The sequence below is a fragment of the Ambystoma mexicanum genome, chromosome 5q (assembly GCF_040938575.1).
Source record: "Ambystoma mexicanum isolate Mex_15411 chromosome 5q, UKY_AmexF1_1, whole genome shotgun sequence".
In the NCBI taxonomy this organism is placed as follows: domain Eukaryota; kingdom Metazoa; phylum Chordata; class Amphibia; order Caudata; family Ambystomatidae; genus Ambystoma; species Ambystoma mexicanum.
The window spans coordinates 847,689,672-847,708,539 of NC_090933.1; the positions used below are offsets into that span (position 1 = coordinate 847,689,672).

An 18,868-nucleotide genomic window follows, 5' to 3' on the forward strand; every position below is an offset into this window, starting at 1 on the left:
AGTGTTCGCGCAGTGGGGAGTGTGCTGTGTGCATTCGTCTTCCGGTCACGATTTCGTGCGGGGACAAATGCTGGTCCTTGCTTGGCTGATTTCTCAGCTCAAACAGTGCAAGGGGTAAACAGTAAATCCAGTTATTTTTTAATGAAAAGCATAGTTTCGATAATCTTCCTTTTAACAGGCCGTTCATCTTTTCTACCACGCCATTACTTTGAGGATGATAAATAGAGCACAACTTATGCTTTATTCCCAATAGCGTTGTTACTTCCTTGAAGAGTTCGTTTACAAAGTGAGTGCCGTTGTCTGAGCGAATCACGTCACAAATTCCCCAGCGCGGAAATACTTCTCTCACTAGGAATTTCGCAGCGCTTTTAGCATCAGGTCGTGCACATGGGCCTGCTTCCACCCATCTTGAAAATGGGCACACAACCACAATCATGTAACGTGCCCCATTACACCTCTCTCCCATGTCCGCGTAGTCAATATGTAGCTCTCAAATGGCCCAATCGGTTTTGGAATTTTTCCCCTTAGTGTACGTAATGTCATTCCTGAACTGTATATCTGGCATGTTGTGCACTCCAATGTCAATCTAGACAAGTGCTCCTGAAGACAGGGCACGAACCACTCTTCCTGTATCTCTGCTGCAATGTGTTGTTTCGTGTTGTGTGCTGGGAAGTGTAGTTGTTGAAACGCTATGTCTAATAATTTTACTGGCATTACCACTTTTCCTGAGTTATTTTGTCGCCACAGTAAGTCTGTTGCTGATTGGCTGCACCCTCGTTTTACCCACAACGCCTTTTCATCTGCACTTGCTCCTTCCTGCAACTCTAGTATTTGTGATATAGGCATTGTGTTGTACCCTTCTGGGAGCTCCTCATTTGTCTTGTGCTGTAGCATGTACTCACCTGCTTCACATTTCTCAAAGTATGAGGCTTCTTTGGCAGCCGCGTCCGCTGCCGCGTTTCCCAAAGACACAACGTCTGTGTTGGACGTATGTGCTTGGCACTTCACTATTGCTACCATGGTAGGATCTTGTAGGGCTTCAATTAACTTCTTCAGTAATTCTGCATGTTGCACTGGAGTCCCATCTGCTCGTCAAAACCCCCTCCGCCCCCATCTGGCCAGACCTCGATGTACTGTTGTCGTCATATAAGCTGAATCCGTGTAAATTGTCACCGCGCACCCTTTAGCTGCGTGCAATGCTTCTATTAGGGCAATGAGTTCTGCTGCTTGTGCTGAGAAATGTGATGGAAGACGGTACTGCAGTAGTGTCTCATACTCACTGTCTTCTAATCTCACCACTGCCATACCCACATGTTTTTCTCCTGTGTCCACGTCAATTGATGCTGATCCGTCTACAAAGTACACTTTCCCCTCGGTCAGGGCATTCTCGCACACCACTGTGTCCTCCCCTCTTTCTCCTGTGTAAGTTACACAATCGTGTTCCTGCATGTCCTCTAGTGTGCATGCTTCTGTAATGAATGTTGCCCGATTCACTGTCCTGCATCGCACCACATGGATATTGGCGCTGGACAAGATTATTTCATAGGCGGTTGCTCGCTGTGTGGTCAGTGTACTCTTTGACCTTTCGAGTATTGCAAATAATGAATGCTCCACAAACAATGTCACAGGACATCCCATTACTATTGTGGCACTTTTCTCAATTGCGAACGCGGCTGCAGTGAGCGATTGCTCGCACGCGAAATGCCCTTGCATCACAGCATCCAAAGTGCCACTATAGTAAGCCAATGGTTTGTGTCCTAGGGACGTCTTTTGTGTCAGTACAGCTGTTATGAGTGTCCCCTTGCAGTGTGAGAACAGGTAAAATTCGCGCCCATAATCAGGATTTGTGAGCACTGGAGCACTTGAAATCAACTCTTTTAATGATTTGAAGGAGGCGCTCATTTCTTCTGACCATTCTATTTTCTTGTTCTCCTGTTGGGCCTCCTTGAGCGCTTGCAGTAAGGGTCTGGTGTATGCTGCATAATCTAATATCCATGCTCGGCAATAGTTGCACATTCCCAAGAATTTCTGCATCTCCTTCACTGTTGTGGGTTCTCTTACTGATCTTATTGCTTCTACCCTGTCGGGGATTATTCTTTTTCCATCTTTTGATATTAGCTGTCCCAAGTATAGCACTTCTGTCAGACAATATTGTAACTTTTCCTTGTCTACTTTGTACCCCTTATTGGCCGACAGGGTCAGGAGTGTTATTGAATCTTTTCGGCATGTTTCTTCATCCTGTGTACAGACGAGTAAATCGTCTACGTACTGAATAATTGTGCTCTCAACTGATAAATTTCCCAAGTCTTCATGTAGTATGCGGTTGAATATGCTCGGGCTCTCACAGTATCCCTGTGGTTATCTACAATGTTCATATCTCTTCCCCCCTAGTGTAAATGCTGTCAGGTATCTGCTCTCTTCAGCCAAGGGGATGGAGAAAAATGCGTTTTTCAAATCGACCACCGTGAAATGTGATGCCGTTTTTGGGATGCTGCATAATATTGATGCAGGGTTCGGGACCAAAGGGAACTCTTTCTGTATTACATCATTTAGGGGGCGTAAATCCTGGATCATCCTCCAAGACCCTCCCTTTGCTTTTTTAATTGGGTAAATGCATGTGTTACATGGGGAGTTTGAAGGCACTATTATCCCTTGTGCTAGTAGTGCATTTATTGTCTCTTTTATCCCTTCTTCAGATTCACGGGACAATGGATATTGTTTCACTCGGGGTAGAATCGCTCCTTGTTTGAGCTTTATTATCACTGGTTGTACTCCATGCAACAACCCTACGTCATGGGGGCCTGTTGTCCACAAATTATTTGGTACTAACCTCATGTCATCATCGAAGAATGACGGTGGTGCTCCCACCACTGCCATCAGCTGGACAGGGATTTCTCTAGCCTAAATCAAAATGTCACAGGGCATTGCTATTTCCATTACTATTTCACCATCCCCTTCCGAATCTGAAAAGAGATCCTCATCAGTTAAGTCTCTCAGGGCAGTATTGGCATTGGTACACAGTACTGTACGCCACTCACATCCTTCTATATCCATTCCAATCACAGAGATCCTTTTCGCAGATACCTGTACAGCGTGCAAATCTAATGATACCACTGATCCTGGTGCTATGTCAGGGTGCACTATTGGGCGGAAGAGGAACTCCGCCGGTATTCTCCAATCCATTCTTTTTAGCTCAGGTACTATGAGGGCCAGCGTCTTTAGTCCTTCAATAAACATTCTCTCGTCCACTGGCAAACCACGTATTTCTGGTGCGGTTGTGTGAGCCTGTACTACCAGCATTACACGTAAGGGGCATATTCCTGGTGTTGAACACACTATACCTCTCTCAGTGAATGATATTGTCATATTGAGTTTGCTAAGAAGATCCCTCCCTAGTAAATTTATTGGCGAATGTTCATAATACAGTAAGGGTGTTTTTACAGTTTTACCCCCTACCGTTACATCCAATGCTTCTGTATAAGGAACTTCAATTACAGCCCCAGAGAACCCCTGCGTCTCTAACTTCCGGTTAGATAACGGGAACCGGCCCTCCCTAATACATGATTTCTCCGCTCCCGAATCCACCATGAATATGAACTGCTTGTCTCCTATCTGCGCCCCTACCAATGGTTCCTCTGCTGCATCGTAGGTGGTAGATAGAACTGGACACGCAAGTGTTTTCTGTGGGCTGTCCTATGCGGGGTGTCTCATTGACCCCCCTTGGTTGAATACGCTCCCTGAAACCACTGACACGCCATTATAGGGGGCTGGTGCTTGGGCTCCGTTGGCTGTTGTCGCGAAAGGGTTGCCTGGCGTGTAGTGCATAGTGTCATTGTTTTGTGGGTGATTCTGTGTTCTGTATTGGTGTCCCTGGTGTTGCTCATTGTACCCCTGCCCTGCGTTTCTTTGTTGTTGTCCCATTGGGAGACCATATGGGCTCCCCGGATGGGGATGGCCATAATGTTCTACCTCTGGAAATCCACTGTTTGGTCTGCTTCTGCACTCCCTAGAGTAATGTCCCCACCTCCCGCAGTTCCAACAACTCCCTTGCGCACCTCTGGGACCCTGCCATCCATTTCCTCCCATACCCTTGTCCACCTCCTCTTCGGCCCCTGTACCCACCTCGTCCCCCTCGAGGGGCCCACTCTTGCCACTGCGGACCTCCGCCCTGCTCTTGCTCGTTCCACTGCCGCTGTCCTGCTCCTGCCCAATTAGTTGCCATCCTTCCTTGTATTGCTACCAGCCCCTCCTCTTCCTCATCTCCCTCCCTGCTGTGTGGGAGCACGGCTACTGCTGCTGCGACCTTCACCAACTTTGTTTGTACTAGTTTCGCTTCGTCTGCCAATCTTTTCTGCGCCACCTCCTTCTCCCTTTCTTTTATTCGCTTACAGTGGTGCACTATTATGCTCTGAATTTCATGCCATACTTTCGCTTCAATACCTGCTATCTTGTCGAGCGCCTTTTGCACCTCTTTTGGGAGCCCCCTCTTTATAATGAAGTAAAATAACGATGTCGATTGATACCAGGGCGTGCCCGTTTCTGCTCTCCACATCTCTTGGACTCGAAAAATGTAATCCATAGCATCTTCCCCATCATTCATTGTACACTGCATTACTGACTGTAAGTCTGGGGTATCTGGAAACGTTTCCCGCAAAGCATCCCACACCCTTGCACGCACTGTGTTAAAGGAGGCCCCATCATGGCGATCGCAGTCTAATGTTACTCCTGGGAAACCAGCCTTGACCCATACTCTGTCGGCCTGATCCCCCACTGCTGATACAAGCAAGCTCTTCACATCCCCTATTGCTAGGGGTACCCCGGCAGTGTGTTTCTCAAAGGCGTATATCCACTTGCTCGCCCCTCCGGATAACGGGGGCAATAACTTTAGTAAGTTGGCCTTATCCATCTGAGCCCAGGGTATGTAATTCGGCCTCCCTCCTCCCCTATGTATTAGCGGGAGCTGCAACTTTCCCTTCGTTGTCGTATCTGTACCCGTCTTCACTCCTGATTTTCCTAATGATGCCATTTTCCCCACCCGGTTCCTTAATCGCCCCGTCCACTCATCCAGTGTCCTCATTGAGCATGCACCATCCAACCCTTTGCTTCCCCCTCCCATTGCCATACTCAACCTGTCACTTTCTTCCAAATCATCCCTTATATCACATAGTAGCTCCTTCCTGTCTCCTATAGGCCTCTCTTCATTGTCAGTACATCCCTCTCTTGCCTCTAGTTCAATTATTCGGGTTGGTTCTTCCTGGATTCTGAACAGTATCTCGCCTTTTTTCCACCCTTCTTCAAATGTTCTACCCTCGCTCTGCGCTCTAGACGTATGCTCTGATCTGGCTGCATTAAGTGCGGTCCGCTCGCATATGCTTTTTATCCTCGAGAGCTCGTCTTTCACTATGGAGAGCCTTGATTCTAGATCGTCTGTTAGTTTTTCTATGTCCACCCTTGGTGTGCTCACCTGAGCTCGCTCCCTATGACTCTCGTATGGAGGGGGAGCTGTTGGCCCTTGCGTTGTGATAGTTGTCTGTGGGGGCACATAAGTCGGGTCACTGTATCCCTCTGCGGGCACTGGCTTGTTTAGTATTGGATACAACCTGGTTACTTCTATCGGTGGCTCTTCCTCTGGCAATACCTTGTCATCTTTTTGTATCATTAACGGATTATCAGTGGTAGACGGTAGATCAGGATCTAATTCCCTTGCCTTAGGCGGCGGTATCTCTTCAAACAGTCTCCAGAGGTCTAATATTTCTCTCCTATTATGCAACTGCTTCCCCTTGTATTTCAAACAAATGCATGTGGCTACCATATCTAGGACACTCTTGTCAAATGACCCCCCTTCGGGCCATATCTGAGGCAACCCCTCCCCCTTCAACTCTGTGATCCATTGGTCATGGTATTTCTTAATCCGTTCCGCGTACCCAGGTAGGTTCTTGCAAATATGTGATAAGGGTGTTTCTGCCCCCATACCTTGTGCCCACCTGGTACTTATGTATCTCTATGTATCTCGATATCTCAATATAAACGTATCACCATGTGAGTTTGCTTATTTTATGTCTTACTGAAGCGTGGGTGCCTTCGTGTTCCTCCCTCCGCCTGCACACAATGAGATTGGCTGCGCACAGCCTCTATTCTATTCTCTTTGGGGGGGCACGTACAAGAGCAGACCGTCAGTAATCTCAACACTGTTAACCCAAAAATCAGAAAGGTACACACTCACTTCACCATATTACTCTTGTCTTTATGATACGTTGTCTGGTCACACTTACCATGACCACTCAATGACCATACATTTCTGACCATTTTTACACAACCATTATACCAAATTATCTCCTGACACATACGATGTTCACACACCCCTATGTAACACTCTATTCACAGTTCAGTTTGTCCTCCCTTTCCTCCCTGGCCGGCTGTCCCTGTCCGTCTTATTCAGATATATGTATATATATATATAGGCTTGATCTTCAATTTTAGAGTAAAACTCTCTGTCTCTTTACTTTATCTTTTTGGTTTTGTACTAACCCACTTTTAATTTTCCCGTAACCCTAAAGAAAAGAATAGAAAGAATAGCAGTCACTAATATATTCTCCGTGTCTCCCTTTGCCAGACACCTTTATCTTATTTTCCACTTCTTCATATATACCCAGTACTAGTCAAGATAGCACTGTGCGGCGCCCCCTTCCACTCCCTCTCGGAGCTAGGTTCCCATCACTTTTATCTCTTAATCACCTCTTAATCCTAATGGCCATATGCAAAGAAAAAGCAAAGAAAGTTTAAGATGGTAGACCCAACGTGCCCCTTTTTATACCGCCTCGTTCCCTGTCCTAAATTTCCTCCTCTACTCCCTTTATGATCGCTCGCACTCAATACTCACGTGCCCGTCTTGAACCGAGAGTCTCCGAAACTGGGTCCATCCAGGCAGTGCTGCCGTACGCTCAACAGTCAGCCCCGGCTCCGGCGAGCGGTACTCAAAGGGGATTTTTCAACCGGGATCCCGTACCCTCTCTCTGTTGAGTGCGCACTTCTGAGCGTACCGGTCGCCGTTGGCGGTCAGCCTCCCGGAGCCGGCGCACCGTGCGTATCCCTTTTCGACCGGAGATTTTCGTGCCAAAGGGGACGGTAGGGATATGTTGGGAGAAAATAATAATCAAGCTCTCGGGGTCACCACTGAAGGCAAGCGTCCCCAACCAGCACGATCCTCCCCGCAATGAGAGACAATGATGGACTCTCCCAAAATGGGAATAAGGCCAAGACCAGTGCGGGTGAGCGTAAATGGGAGTTTATCAATCAGAATAGGGCATGCAAAGAACTCTGCAAACTCCGAGAGCGCTCTGTCTGACAATAGCAAAGACAGGCAAATATATTTACAAAAAACGTCATCAAAACCTACACACTATAGGGGTCACAAGTTCAATGGGATTGGGTGGCGACGACTAGCTATAGGTGCTGCTGTGATGTGGTTGGTCTTGGCTGAAGGACGTCACTGGTCAGCCTCGTGGGTTGGGCTGGGCCTGGCGGGTCAGCTGGGTTCATCCGGGCGGTGTTGTTGTGCCTCTGTGGCCAGTGTCAGAGATGAATGTCTTTTCCTGACTTCTTTGCCCTAGGCCATGCATACCACAGTCATTCAGTCATTTGCAATATTATCTTCTTTAGTAAATCTCCCAATAGGTTATGCTACAGGTTAATGCAACACAGGAGGAATGCACCTTGAGAGGGGTTTGATGGCGATTCATCAGTACATGGTTGCCAGTGTCCTGTTGACCGGGTACCATAGGTCGTGGGGCTGGGTCTCAGGGCATGGGACAGACGGTACATGTCCTCCTGTCTTGTTAGAAGTCGTTATGAATGTGTTGCTGTAATGTTGCCATAATATTGGGTGTCCTAATGTTACAGGGGCCATTAACCTATGGTGATCCGGTGGGTTGTGGGGTTTAAGAGAGGGCGCCTCTGGATTTGTGTATTCAGGCGGAGGTTTACTGCTGGGCTGTAAATAATGCAGGTGGCGGGCCGTGGCCTTGGGTGCTGCAGAGGGAACTACAAATCTTTGAAGCGGCTCCAGCCTAGTTGGGGGAGGTGGAGCAGCGCGGCGCGGGCCTCTGCTCTCTCGTCTGGCAGGCTTCGCAGGGAGGGAGGGGGAATGGCCTTGCATATATTCCCAAAGTTATCTTCCTCGTGTGTTGCCGATTTTAGGTGAAAGCATCATACACATTCGAATGCTATACAATACTCATGGAATCATTCCAAAGCTTACATTTTAACTTTGCTAAATGCCTCTCAAATATAGCCAGTCCGAGCACATTATTTGTACACTATGTTTTAACAACTACAACATTTTGTTATATGCATATACATTTGCAGTAAGTGAGGTAGTAGTGGGGTTGGTGGAGCACATAGAAAACGACTCGCCATCGTACGTGACGGTAGTGGCACATAAGGGGCTTGGACATACACACATGAAGGGTGCATTCTTGCACGTCCTTCACATGAGCCCTCAGTATGGTTGCATTTGTATTTCTTTGCACTCTAGCAGCATTAGTTCGGTTATGGCGCGGGACCGTGGGGTGTAAACTTTTCAATGATACGCATTACAAATAACCCCCCAGGACGCTTCTTCTATTTGTACATAACTGTAGTGGTGTGGGTGCTTCATTGCTAATGCCATGTGAACATGCATTCTACCATATTTATACATTTTACAGGTTTTCTTAATCAAAGAGGTTTGTGGAGAAAATGCGCCCATCGCAGGTAGTTTTGGCATTAGTATTTGGGAACTTTTGCTTTTCTCCGAGGGCCATTTTACAGTTCTTTTTCCACCCAGGCTATGCTGGCCGGGTCATGTTGGGAGCAGTGATACACTGCGGAAGGTGAAATGTTACAGTGTTGGTATCTTACACTAGCTCATGTCCGTCTCGTTCGTGGGAACGGGCTCACAGCGGATCTGCCAGGGAGCTGTGGCCACAGGGATAATTGAAACTCTCCAAAGGTGGGGGCCGCGCTGCAGTGCGCCGAGCTCACACCATCTTTATTAGACAAAATGGTTTCTGAGGCCTAGCTAAATTCAATATGTTTGGGCAATGTCTTCAGCAGGTGAGCCATCCACCACCTGGGCCCTGGTGGTAAGGAGGGGACGCCTGATGAGCCATGGCCCTCACCGGGGGAGGGGATGTAGGCAAGGGGGGTCTTTTGGACCAATCCTCCCCTACAAGTAACTTACAGTCTGATAGTTACGTCATATACTTCCGTGCAAAAGATTTCAACTTTTATCTTCACCACGCCATAAAACCATTTGATTTTGGACACATCAATGTATGTCAGTTGCCTCTATCTCAATTCTGCACATTTTCCATGAGTTCTTATTTATTTATTTTATTTATGCATTTGTTTCATTGGGGTGCATTAGGTACATTAGTTACATTGGGTTGCAAGGTTACAGGTTCCATTCTTGCTAGCAAAACAACTTCCTGTAAGCTATGTTGTGCTTTTTTATGTTGGTGACTTTGATGATAAGCAAAATATGTATTAGTAAAGGAGACTAGCTCATACATAATATGTGCTCCAAAAGACAGGCATTGTCGTTGACATTCTGGCTTCTTCATACATTTTGGAATGATATTTGCAATCAATTCCTTGGAATGTTTTGACAGCCCTTGTGATTGGAGCTGACCTGTGATGTCGGGCACACACATCTAATCTATTCTTTGTACACGTTTGTCTTCTGTCTCCTTTCGCCACGAAGGACCTTAAGCTTGAACCACCTGAAGAAGAAGTGTTAGAAGGAAGTACAAAGTCGGTAAGTAGATCCATCATTTGTCTTCTTGTATAGTTCCTATTTGAAAAACATGTACACCAAATACATCTGTGAGTAATTAGCATATGTTTAAAAAACGATGTTTGACATTTTGGTTATTTTTAGTAAATGTTCTGATGGAGAGCCAGGATTCTTGTAGGGGCGAGTATTATCTCATGTTAAGTTGATTTATACCGTGCACCACTGCCATTTTCATAGTCTCCAGGTCTCTGTGTAAACAAAGTATCTTCATTTATTTAATATTAGCCTAAGAAACAAAACAAATGTTTCCCATAAACTCCAACCCCAAAATGTCCTTTTCCCGATTAATCCCAGTCCATCCACCAATCACATGTGTTTAGTCCCCTGAAGTAGACTCTTTTTCCATCTGATGACCTTTTTCCTAACCTGACCGGAAATGGTATCATCCACCAGCTTCTGCAGGAATTCCCTGAAAGCTATCTAACCAAACATTCACATCCGACAACTCCCCGAAACTGAACAAAGGCTCAGAAAAAATGATGTCCAGGGTGGCTGTCATTCCCATGCAGAGGATGCACAAGGCCAGAGCAAGGGCAAAAAGAGACGGACGGGGGCGGAGCCCGCAGCACTCCATGATGGCCATTCCTCTGTAGAGCTCCAGAAGGTTCAACTCTTGGGCACTTAGAAGTGCAGCGGGCTGTGAAGGATCGATCAGGGACAGATATCATGTGGCGGAATGAGTGGCGCTCCCCGAATCTGGTTTTGGAGCCCATGGACGATCACTGGATACTCGATCTGTGTAGATCTTGCTCTTTGCCAAACAGACAGGTCTGGTGAGATGGTGGTCGCATTCGTCTCGTCTTGCTGAGGACTATAACAGGATGAACTAATCGTGGCTCTTTGAGGGGTGAGAACACAATTGGAAGACATTGGATGCAATTGGAAGACATTGGAGGGTCGTATTTACTGGAGCTGCGAGATACTCCTCTGTACCTTGACTGTGTCACAGAGAGATGTGCCCGAGAGCGGAACAGAGGTGAGGACAAGCAGAGCTGCTAGAGGCCCGCATCTCAAGAGCAAACCTGTACTACCCTATGCCAGATGTCTCTGGCACCCTGACGGCGCAAACTGAAGGAACTGTAGAAGGAACTATGGTGTAGAAGGATCTATGGCCTCCCTGGCCTGGAAATTGTGGCGATTGAAATGACATCAAGTAGTGGAATGCCGTGAGATGTTCCTCAGTGGAGGCACAAAGTAGGAAGAACTTCCAGCCCTGATACCTCACCTTGAAGATGGCGCAGGAACAGCGGTGAAACCCACAGTGATTACAGGCACTGAGAAAATGTTACTGGCTACACCTACGGACTTAAAATCCAATCTGATAAGATATACACCAGGCTATCAGAAGTGGAGATGGACATTAAAGCCGCAGCTGCAAAGGAGAATGCAGTGGGAACCTCGATGGCAGCATTGAGAAAAACCCAGGAAAGTTCTCCAGAGTTCCAACAGTGTACTGCAGTGAGTGTGATGGGGATGCAAGAGAAGGTAGAATGCTTGGACAATGCTTGAAGAGCTGCAAAGGTGCAAAGAGCTGGGTTCCCTGCCTGCACAGGAGGAAAGTCAGAACTTCCTGTGAGCTGTGGTGTTTGGCAGATAATCTTGGGCAAGTGGAAACCCACCTAAGGCCTTCAGACTACCTGCTAAAGGGGGAGGGGTGGGGAATGAGATCTGGAGCATCTAAAAGGGCAGTATTGGTGGACTGGAGCAAGCCTAAGGCCAGAAATGTTGTGCTGTGCCACCAAAAACAAAGGTGTCTAGAACTAAGAGGTAAATGTGCTCTGTGGTTTCCTGGTTTAAGAAAGGAAACCATGGAAAGGAGGATGACTCTACAGGAGACTTGGAAAGTGAGGGCGGCTCTATGGTGTGTAGCTTTGGCCGAAAACCCAGCTAAATTAACGTTTTCACAGGAGCGGGTAGCGCATGTTTTTTGGAAGGTGACAGAGGCACAGGAATATTTGAGGGTTCTAAGGAATGACCACTCAAATTGCACTTCATGATTTGTGGAATGTGTTTGGAATGCCTGGTCTTCTTTTTCAGTCTGATTCAGTTGTAAAGTGTGAGGGTAATTACAGTTAAATGATGCATACAATTGGATGTTTGGGGAATTGTACTGCTTTTTCATGTATCCCGTTTTTTGCCCTACCTCCCCCTTTCCTTTGCCACTTCCTTGTAGAGTTGGAGAGCAACTGTGACTTTGGGACTCTTGTGGATATTTGGTTATTGACTATATGATTCTATAAATTAAAACAATGTCAAGGAATGGGCGAGAGTGAGGTTTCTTTCTACTTATTACCTGGAAGGGTGTTTCTTTATTCAGCGATAATTCCATGCACATGATGCCCTCCTGATCATTTTAATACAAATGTTTGTGAAACAACTGAAGGAAGAGATAATATTCACATCCAAGCCATTCATACAACCCAAACTCTTTTTCATAACATTTATTAAAAATTATCAAAAGTCAAGTCTTCTACTATGCAAATTCAAAGCATAGAAATGACCACAGAAGCAGCGTGAGCGACAGGTTTGCAAAAGAGTCTGGGAAAGACCTGTTACGTTAAACAATCATCAGCTATGTACTAATCGTGGCTTCTAGTCCAGCCCGTGCCAAGAAAGCGGGGTGACAAGTGATGGTCTTATTTTATGGGGGATGGGTAGAGAGGGTGCAGGTATGGGTTTGGTGTTGTGGGCTGGGCAGGCAGGAAGCAAGGTATGAGTCTTTGGCAATGCCAGATCATGTTTGGCTCTGAGTGCAAATCAATGGATTCTCTAGCTTTGCCACCTCTTAACATTGTTCTAAAACTAAAGATGGGCTATGATGGGAGGAGATTTAACATGCTGTCAAATTACAAACTGCAATCCAATGAAAACTGGGCTCAAATGCCGTTTTTCCATTTCACCAATTACAATTACATTATCGTGGTGAATTAATTTTACTGTTTGGTAAGTGGAAGAATTTCCAGGGGTCTGGGTCGCTAAGAAACCTCATACATAACTGAAAAAATATGTTTCATAAAAGGAAAGGAATGTAAATAATGTCTACTATATATATATTGAGAATGTACAGGAGGGGGAGAGGTTGGTATTGAGTTTACTTGTTCTGTTGGGGTCGCTGCATTGTGAGCTTAGGCCATTGCACCGTGGGACAGAAAAGTAAACTTGCCCACCAGGCCAAATGTTGCCAGTCCTCCCTCGGCAGGGGAGGATACCTGTTGATGTGGTTTGCAAAATTAGATGAGAAACTGATCAGCACACATTCTCGAGGCAGCTGTCCCGTCCTCATGTTCCTTATACATGTTTCAGAAAGATACGGTCTCTCTCTAAAGGAAGAAGCGAATGGATAAACCAGATTCTGTTCTTCTTGGCATTCTAAAGGGCACAACATAAGGTGTGAACGAGCCACTGAATGCAACCAATACCCTTAGATTAGCTAATCTCTGAAAGGAAATAAAACACATCACCATACCTAGCATAGCTGAAAGTTATTTTCATAAGTGAGAGGATTTGTCAAGGTATTCTCTAAAACCATGACAGAACTACATTCAGATCTGAAAGGCCGGTATATCGCGGTTTGGGATGAACAGCAAGTTGAACACCTTTAAACAGACTACAGACTAAGGGATGAAACCCCTTCAGCCACCTGCTTGCCAGTTGCTGAAAAGAAGAAATTGAAGAATGGTACAAATTCACCTTATGGTAGCAGTAAGAGAAGCTTACGTTCTGGGAAGGTGTTTCAGAATTCCTAGGGTGAAGGGTTCAGAAGATCAATCCAGTACAGTGCGCAGAGGGAGTCCCCTAAGAAAGTCCAACACACTCTCAATAGTAATGTCACGATGCAGTCTGAATTCACTCTTTGGAGGGGAGCCGGCTGGTATTAAGTTACATTAGTCCCACAGCATCAGACAATAACATGCACAGGACAGCATACTCTGAAAACATATATTCTGTTTAATATAAGTATTGCATTAAGGAACCGCAGTTGAAATAAGTACTTTAAAAATGGACACAAAACATTAAAGACTATCTTTATATATAAAAGTGAAACTGTGTTTGTTTGTGGCAGGATTTGTGGCGAAGCGTTGTTCCTTATACAATTCCACACAGTTTTTACCAATCTGCACCAAATTATGCATAGTTTCCTGTTCGGACCCTCTGGACATTACTGGCTGCATGACACTTGGACACCCCAGCCTTTCCCTGGATTTCTGCACTCGTCAAAATTTGTTTCTGGGTTTGTGGCTTGCCGAAGCATTGTTCTATTCCATGCCGTTTCACCAATCTGCAGCAAATTTTGCATAGTTACCTGTTAGGGTCCCTCTCGGACATCACTAGCTACATGACATTTGGACACCCCACCCTTTCCCCCAGATTTCAGCACCTTCATACTGAAATCGGCGAAAAATCAATGGGGTCCCGACACAAGGAAAAAAACTCTAAGTCCAGGCCCTAGGCTGCACGGTTTCCAAGATATGTGCGCAGCAACGAACTGCACCACAGCAGGGTGAGGAGACATGTGGAGAGAGAGCAAAGAAGGTGCCAGTATGCAGCAGAACCCCAACCCTCGCCTCCCCCCAACGTCTGCTCCGGGGTATGTCAGCCAGACACGCACTCCCATTCTCAGTGCAGTTTACTTCAGGGTGCAAAGCACATCAGGCGATAAGCGAATCGGAAGAGTGACCTACAGGATCAGTGTTATCATGTATGTCTACAGAACTCGTTCGGAGAACGGGCACTTCTGCTAGTAACACATAAAACCAGTGAAAAGACCAATATGGTTAAGTAAAGTACTATTTGCTTAGTAAGGTTCACTAGGAGAGAATAGTAGTGATTTGACAATAAGTCATAGAAAATCAATGCCAAGTATGCAAAATACAGTAAAGGTCCTATAAAGGAGCACTTTAACCCTTAAAACCAATAGAAACAGAAAGGCCCATTGAGGCGCAATGCTGTCTACTTCAGAAGGGATGTTGGGAGTGAATTGTAGTGATTTATCACTCTAGAATACATAGGCAATCACAGAATTGCTTTAAACATAAAATGATTGATCTGAAAATTACACTCGCAAGGGGAACAATGGGGCAATGGCAGCTTACAGGCAAGTAAAGGTTATTGTTACTTTTTGAGAGTTTTAAAAATTCCAGAGAATGTGTGCATAGGGTGTAACAGAACAGATCTAATAGGTCTCTCGCACTTATAGTAAAAAAAGAATGTAAGTCTACCTACAATCCATAGGTTCAAACATGGGTGGACTGTCCTGGGAACTCTCTAGATTTCCCAGTAAGCTTCTGCACCCTGAGCCTCTTTTGTGTGGTAACATATTGTATTCTCAAATGCTGGGGCCACTTTGAACATTATTTCTAGGGCCTCTTTGGTTCACAGTCCACCCATGGGTTCAAGTGAGGAAGAAACCTTCAGGTTGGGTAGAAGAGATCAGACCAGACAGGCTCAAGGCCAAGAAAAGAGTGGCTGCAGAGTGGTACTCAAGCGCCCAGAAGATAGACAGCTGTGCTCAGGGGTGAGGTGGCAAAGAAGACAGTCTGTACCTGGAGCCAGAAGATCCTGGAAGAAAGGACCAGCAGCATATATTGAAGAAAGAGAGTTAGCATCAGAGGGGACAGATATTGGAGGTGTGTTATCAGGAGAGAAATACATTGGAGGAGAGGGGGTGTTATCTGAGGAATGTTATACTGGCAGATGATTGTCTAGTGAAAGGTGTACTGGTGAATGAGGCTTGCCATCAATAGAGTGTTGCAGTAGTGGAGGAGCATTACTATCTGGAGGCAGGCCTATGGTAAGGAATTTATAAAGGCCACTTTGGTTTGTGTTCTACATGCCATGCCATTTTGGGACTTTGGGAGTTGAGAGACTTTGTGCTGGTGAAGACGCCTGGGTTGATTCAATCACCTCCTCTTTATTGGGTGTGCTGTAGGAATACTAAAAGGCATTGGCAACACATCTGCATTGAAGGCTACCTTTAGTTACCCTCACAACTGTACTTACCTTCTCACTCCATGCCTTGTTCTTGAACAATATGACCCTTAAACCACAGACGACTTGTCCTGTGTACTGCATTTGGCGTACTCCCTGACAATGGTCACAAGGATTCAGCATGATGTAAACAAAGGCAGAACACATAAATGCTGCCATCCTTTGCCCTGGCACATTTTATCAGGAAGAAAACGTACCTACGGATAACATGGGGTGATCAGACTGCACACCTGCACTGGTAGCAATATGGGCCACTAAAGGCAACACACAAAAAACAGTTGCATCTGCAGGCGGACTTTCATATGACAGAAAAAATAACGTCTACAAATCAAGAAGTCCAGCAACAGGTTTACACACGGTTAGTTAAATTAATGGAACCCCAAAAATTGGAATTCTGACTTAACACACTCGCCCTCACCTCAAACGGGTTAACTGATTCCTCCCTGAATAAGTGACTTGTTTTATGTCTGTTACCAGAGTGAGAAGAGCCAGAGTTACCTTTCTGACTGGTCTTAAACTATGCTGTAATATTGAAGTACAGTCTGTGCAGACTAAGACATCTCTAGCAATAAAAAGTCATTTTATTTTTTCTAGGAGAAAGGCTCTGTTCCAAAAGACTGTGTGGAAATAATACCTCGCATTGGACTTTTCAGCGCAGCGTTCAATAGCCGAGCATTTAGGGGTAGGAAGATCCGCCACAGGTTCCGGCCCAGGAAGCATGAAAGAAAACACAGCCTACATCTTCCACTTAGATTTGGGCAACTTTTTTATCCTTTGGAGTTACCTCGTGCACAAACTGGCCTATGGAAAGAGTGGAGTATGGACTTACAACTCCTGTTAGGAGAGTGGTTTCTTTAATAAAGCCTCTCTTGTTCAAGCCATTCTCAAGCTGGACTTTGTCGGAGACCTGACAGGCAGACTATTGTGTTTGTCATAGTGGAATCCACTATAGGAAACCTTTGAGGTGATCTATTAGTACATTTTGTTCTGAAAGGGTCCTTTTGACAGGCACCCTTGTCCTATTAAGGTACTGTCTGCAATATAATATAAGCATCAGTATCTCACTGCCTTGTGGTTGACTGAGAATCCACATAGAGGGTGTTTAGTTACTGTCTAGATTTGGTGAGGGTATATTAAGAGTAATCACTACTTCCCCATGGGACTTAGTACCCCCACCTTAACAGAGGCCGAGTAGATCTCTGGGATTCATGCATAGTACCAATTCTCCACAGAAGAAGCCTATGCCCTCTACACCTAGTGACCATTTGGAAAACTTAGTGTGACCTCTGGGGTTATCAGACTTTCAGTAAAGTAAAGGGCAGGCCTTCATTTCAGTGTCAGTAAAGGCCAGGGATTCTGGGAGTTGCTGAGGGCCCACCACGTATGGGTCTGAAATGAAGGCCACTATTAACTACCGAAGGGTTGACTGTGCCCCCAACCTATGGAACCCACCCACATGGGTTTCCCACTGTCATGACCCTCACCGAAAACCCCCTCTGGCAAGCCCATTGGCCAGGTGGAGTCAGGACTCGGGTCTCTAGAGCCTGGCATCCTCTTCAAAAGCCCTCCTGGGGCCAGTCCTGGGGCCTATGGCCATGGCGCCAGGCTCATACACCATGAAGAACATGTGCTCTGGAACTACTTTATTGTGTTTGTCAGCCAACATGGAGGCATCCACATAGCTTGGTTCCTAGGAACCAAGCTATGCGGCCTAGTGTTTTGGGTGTGGTGGCCTAGGGACTACTTTACCTGGACTATTTTGTTGGGGCTATTTAAACCACACCCGAGCAAGACAACACGCTTCGTGTTACTTTGCAGTTTGCAACGTGACGCTCACCGTGTCCAGCTATACCCACGAACCCGGAGAAGCAGAACCTGCAAAGAGACAAAAGAAACATCGTTAGCAGCAGCATCTTACCTGCAGTCTTCATCTTTAGCTTCTCGCAGCTCCTGTGAACAGCTTCCTTGAATCTGCACGTCTCCCGGACTGAACGACCTGAAAGAGGAAGTCAGAGGCAATATTAAAGAAAGCATAAGAGACATTGCAAATTACGAACTGCTCAAAAGGCTTACCTGGCTGGTCACCTCTTGGCTGACACCACTCCGGAAACTCCACACACGCTGAATAGCACTGCGACCTACAAGGAAAGAAGGAAAACAGGTTAGCAAAGGCAAGACATTGCAGCGCTGCGCATAGCGCTTACTTACCACATCATAGCGCTCTTAATGCGCCATCATTTACCAGCGACGCTCAACAAAGCCAGTTCGCCGCGCTGAAGCTCCACATATCTAAGGGAGAAAAAGAGACATTATTAAACAAAGAAAAGCATGCAGGAATAGCAACAATACGAAAGAACAACAATAAGACCTACCTGAACGATATCAAACGGGCCGGCGTCAGTGAAGTAACTGGACCGCACATGCCCACGAAAGACAACGCACCCCTGCAAAGAAGCAGGACAGAGAGCACACCTAACTCTACCACAAGGTGAGGAGAGGGCCCCAGAGGGGCTGAAATCATACAGGGGTGGAGGGAGGATACTTACCCCAGTCGGCCAGTCTTGAACACAGTCCTCCTGTATTTTCAGGCAGAACCTTCCCCGCAGATCACATCTGGGCACCACTGAGAAGTATACCAGTGAGTAACCCGGCCTGGTGGCGTCTCTGTGGATACCAGGCAAACGTAACAGAATGCGAAGCCTACCATAACAAATCCAACTGGGCGCCATGGAGATATCAAAAATGGACCGATTGGCCCAATTACTAGGAGAGCTTCGTGCTGAGGTTCATTCTGCCCGACAAGAAACTAATGCTCTCCGGAGGGACTTGCTAGTCACCAAGGATCGTACGGAGGAGATCATTAGGCAGTTCTTGCAATCACAGGCAGGGCAGACTCCTCTGCCTGGGAGCAATCCACTGATGCAAAACCCCACCTTACCATCTACTACCCCCACTCCAGTACAGATCACGTTGCCTGGAACAGTTCTCCTGGCACCACCAGAAAGGTTCTCAGGTGACCCACGGAAGTATGCAGCATTCATCAAT

At 46.2% G+C, this 18,868-nt stretch overlaps 1 protein-coding gene across 2 annotated transcripts in view; it reads left to right on the top strand.

Moving 5' to 3' along the window:
• NECAB1 (N-terminal EF-hand calcium binding protein 1) overlaps positions 1–18,868 on the top strand; it is a 1,669,886-nt gene that overhangs the window by 1,494,622 nt on the left and 156,396 nt on the right. For both annotated transcript variants that reach the window (XM_069621337.1, XM_069621338.1), the window contains one exon: positions 9,743–9,796. In XM_069621337.1, coding sequence (XP_069477438.1) covers positions 9,743–9,796 — 54 coding nt within the window. The remainder of the gene's footprint in view (positions 1–9,742; positions 9,797–18,868) is intronic.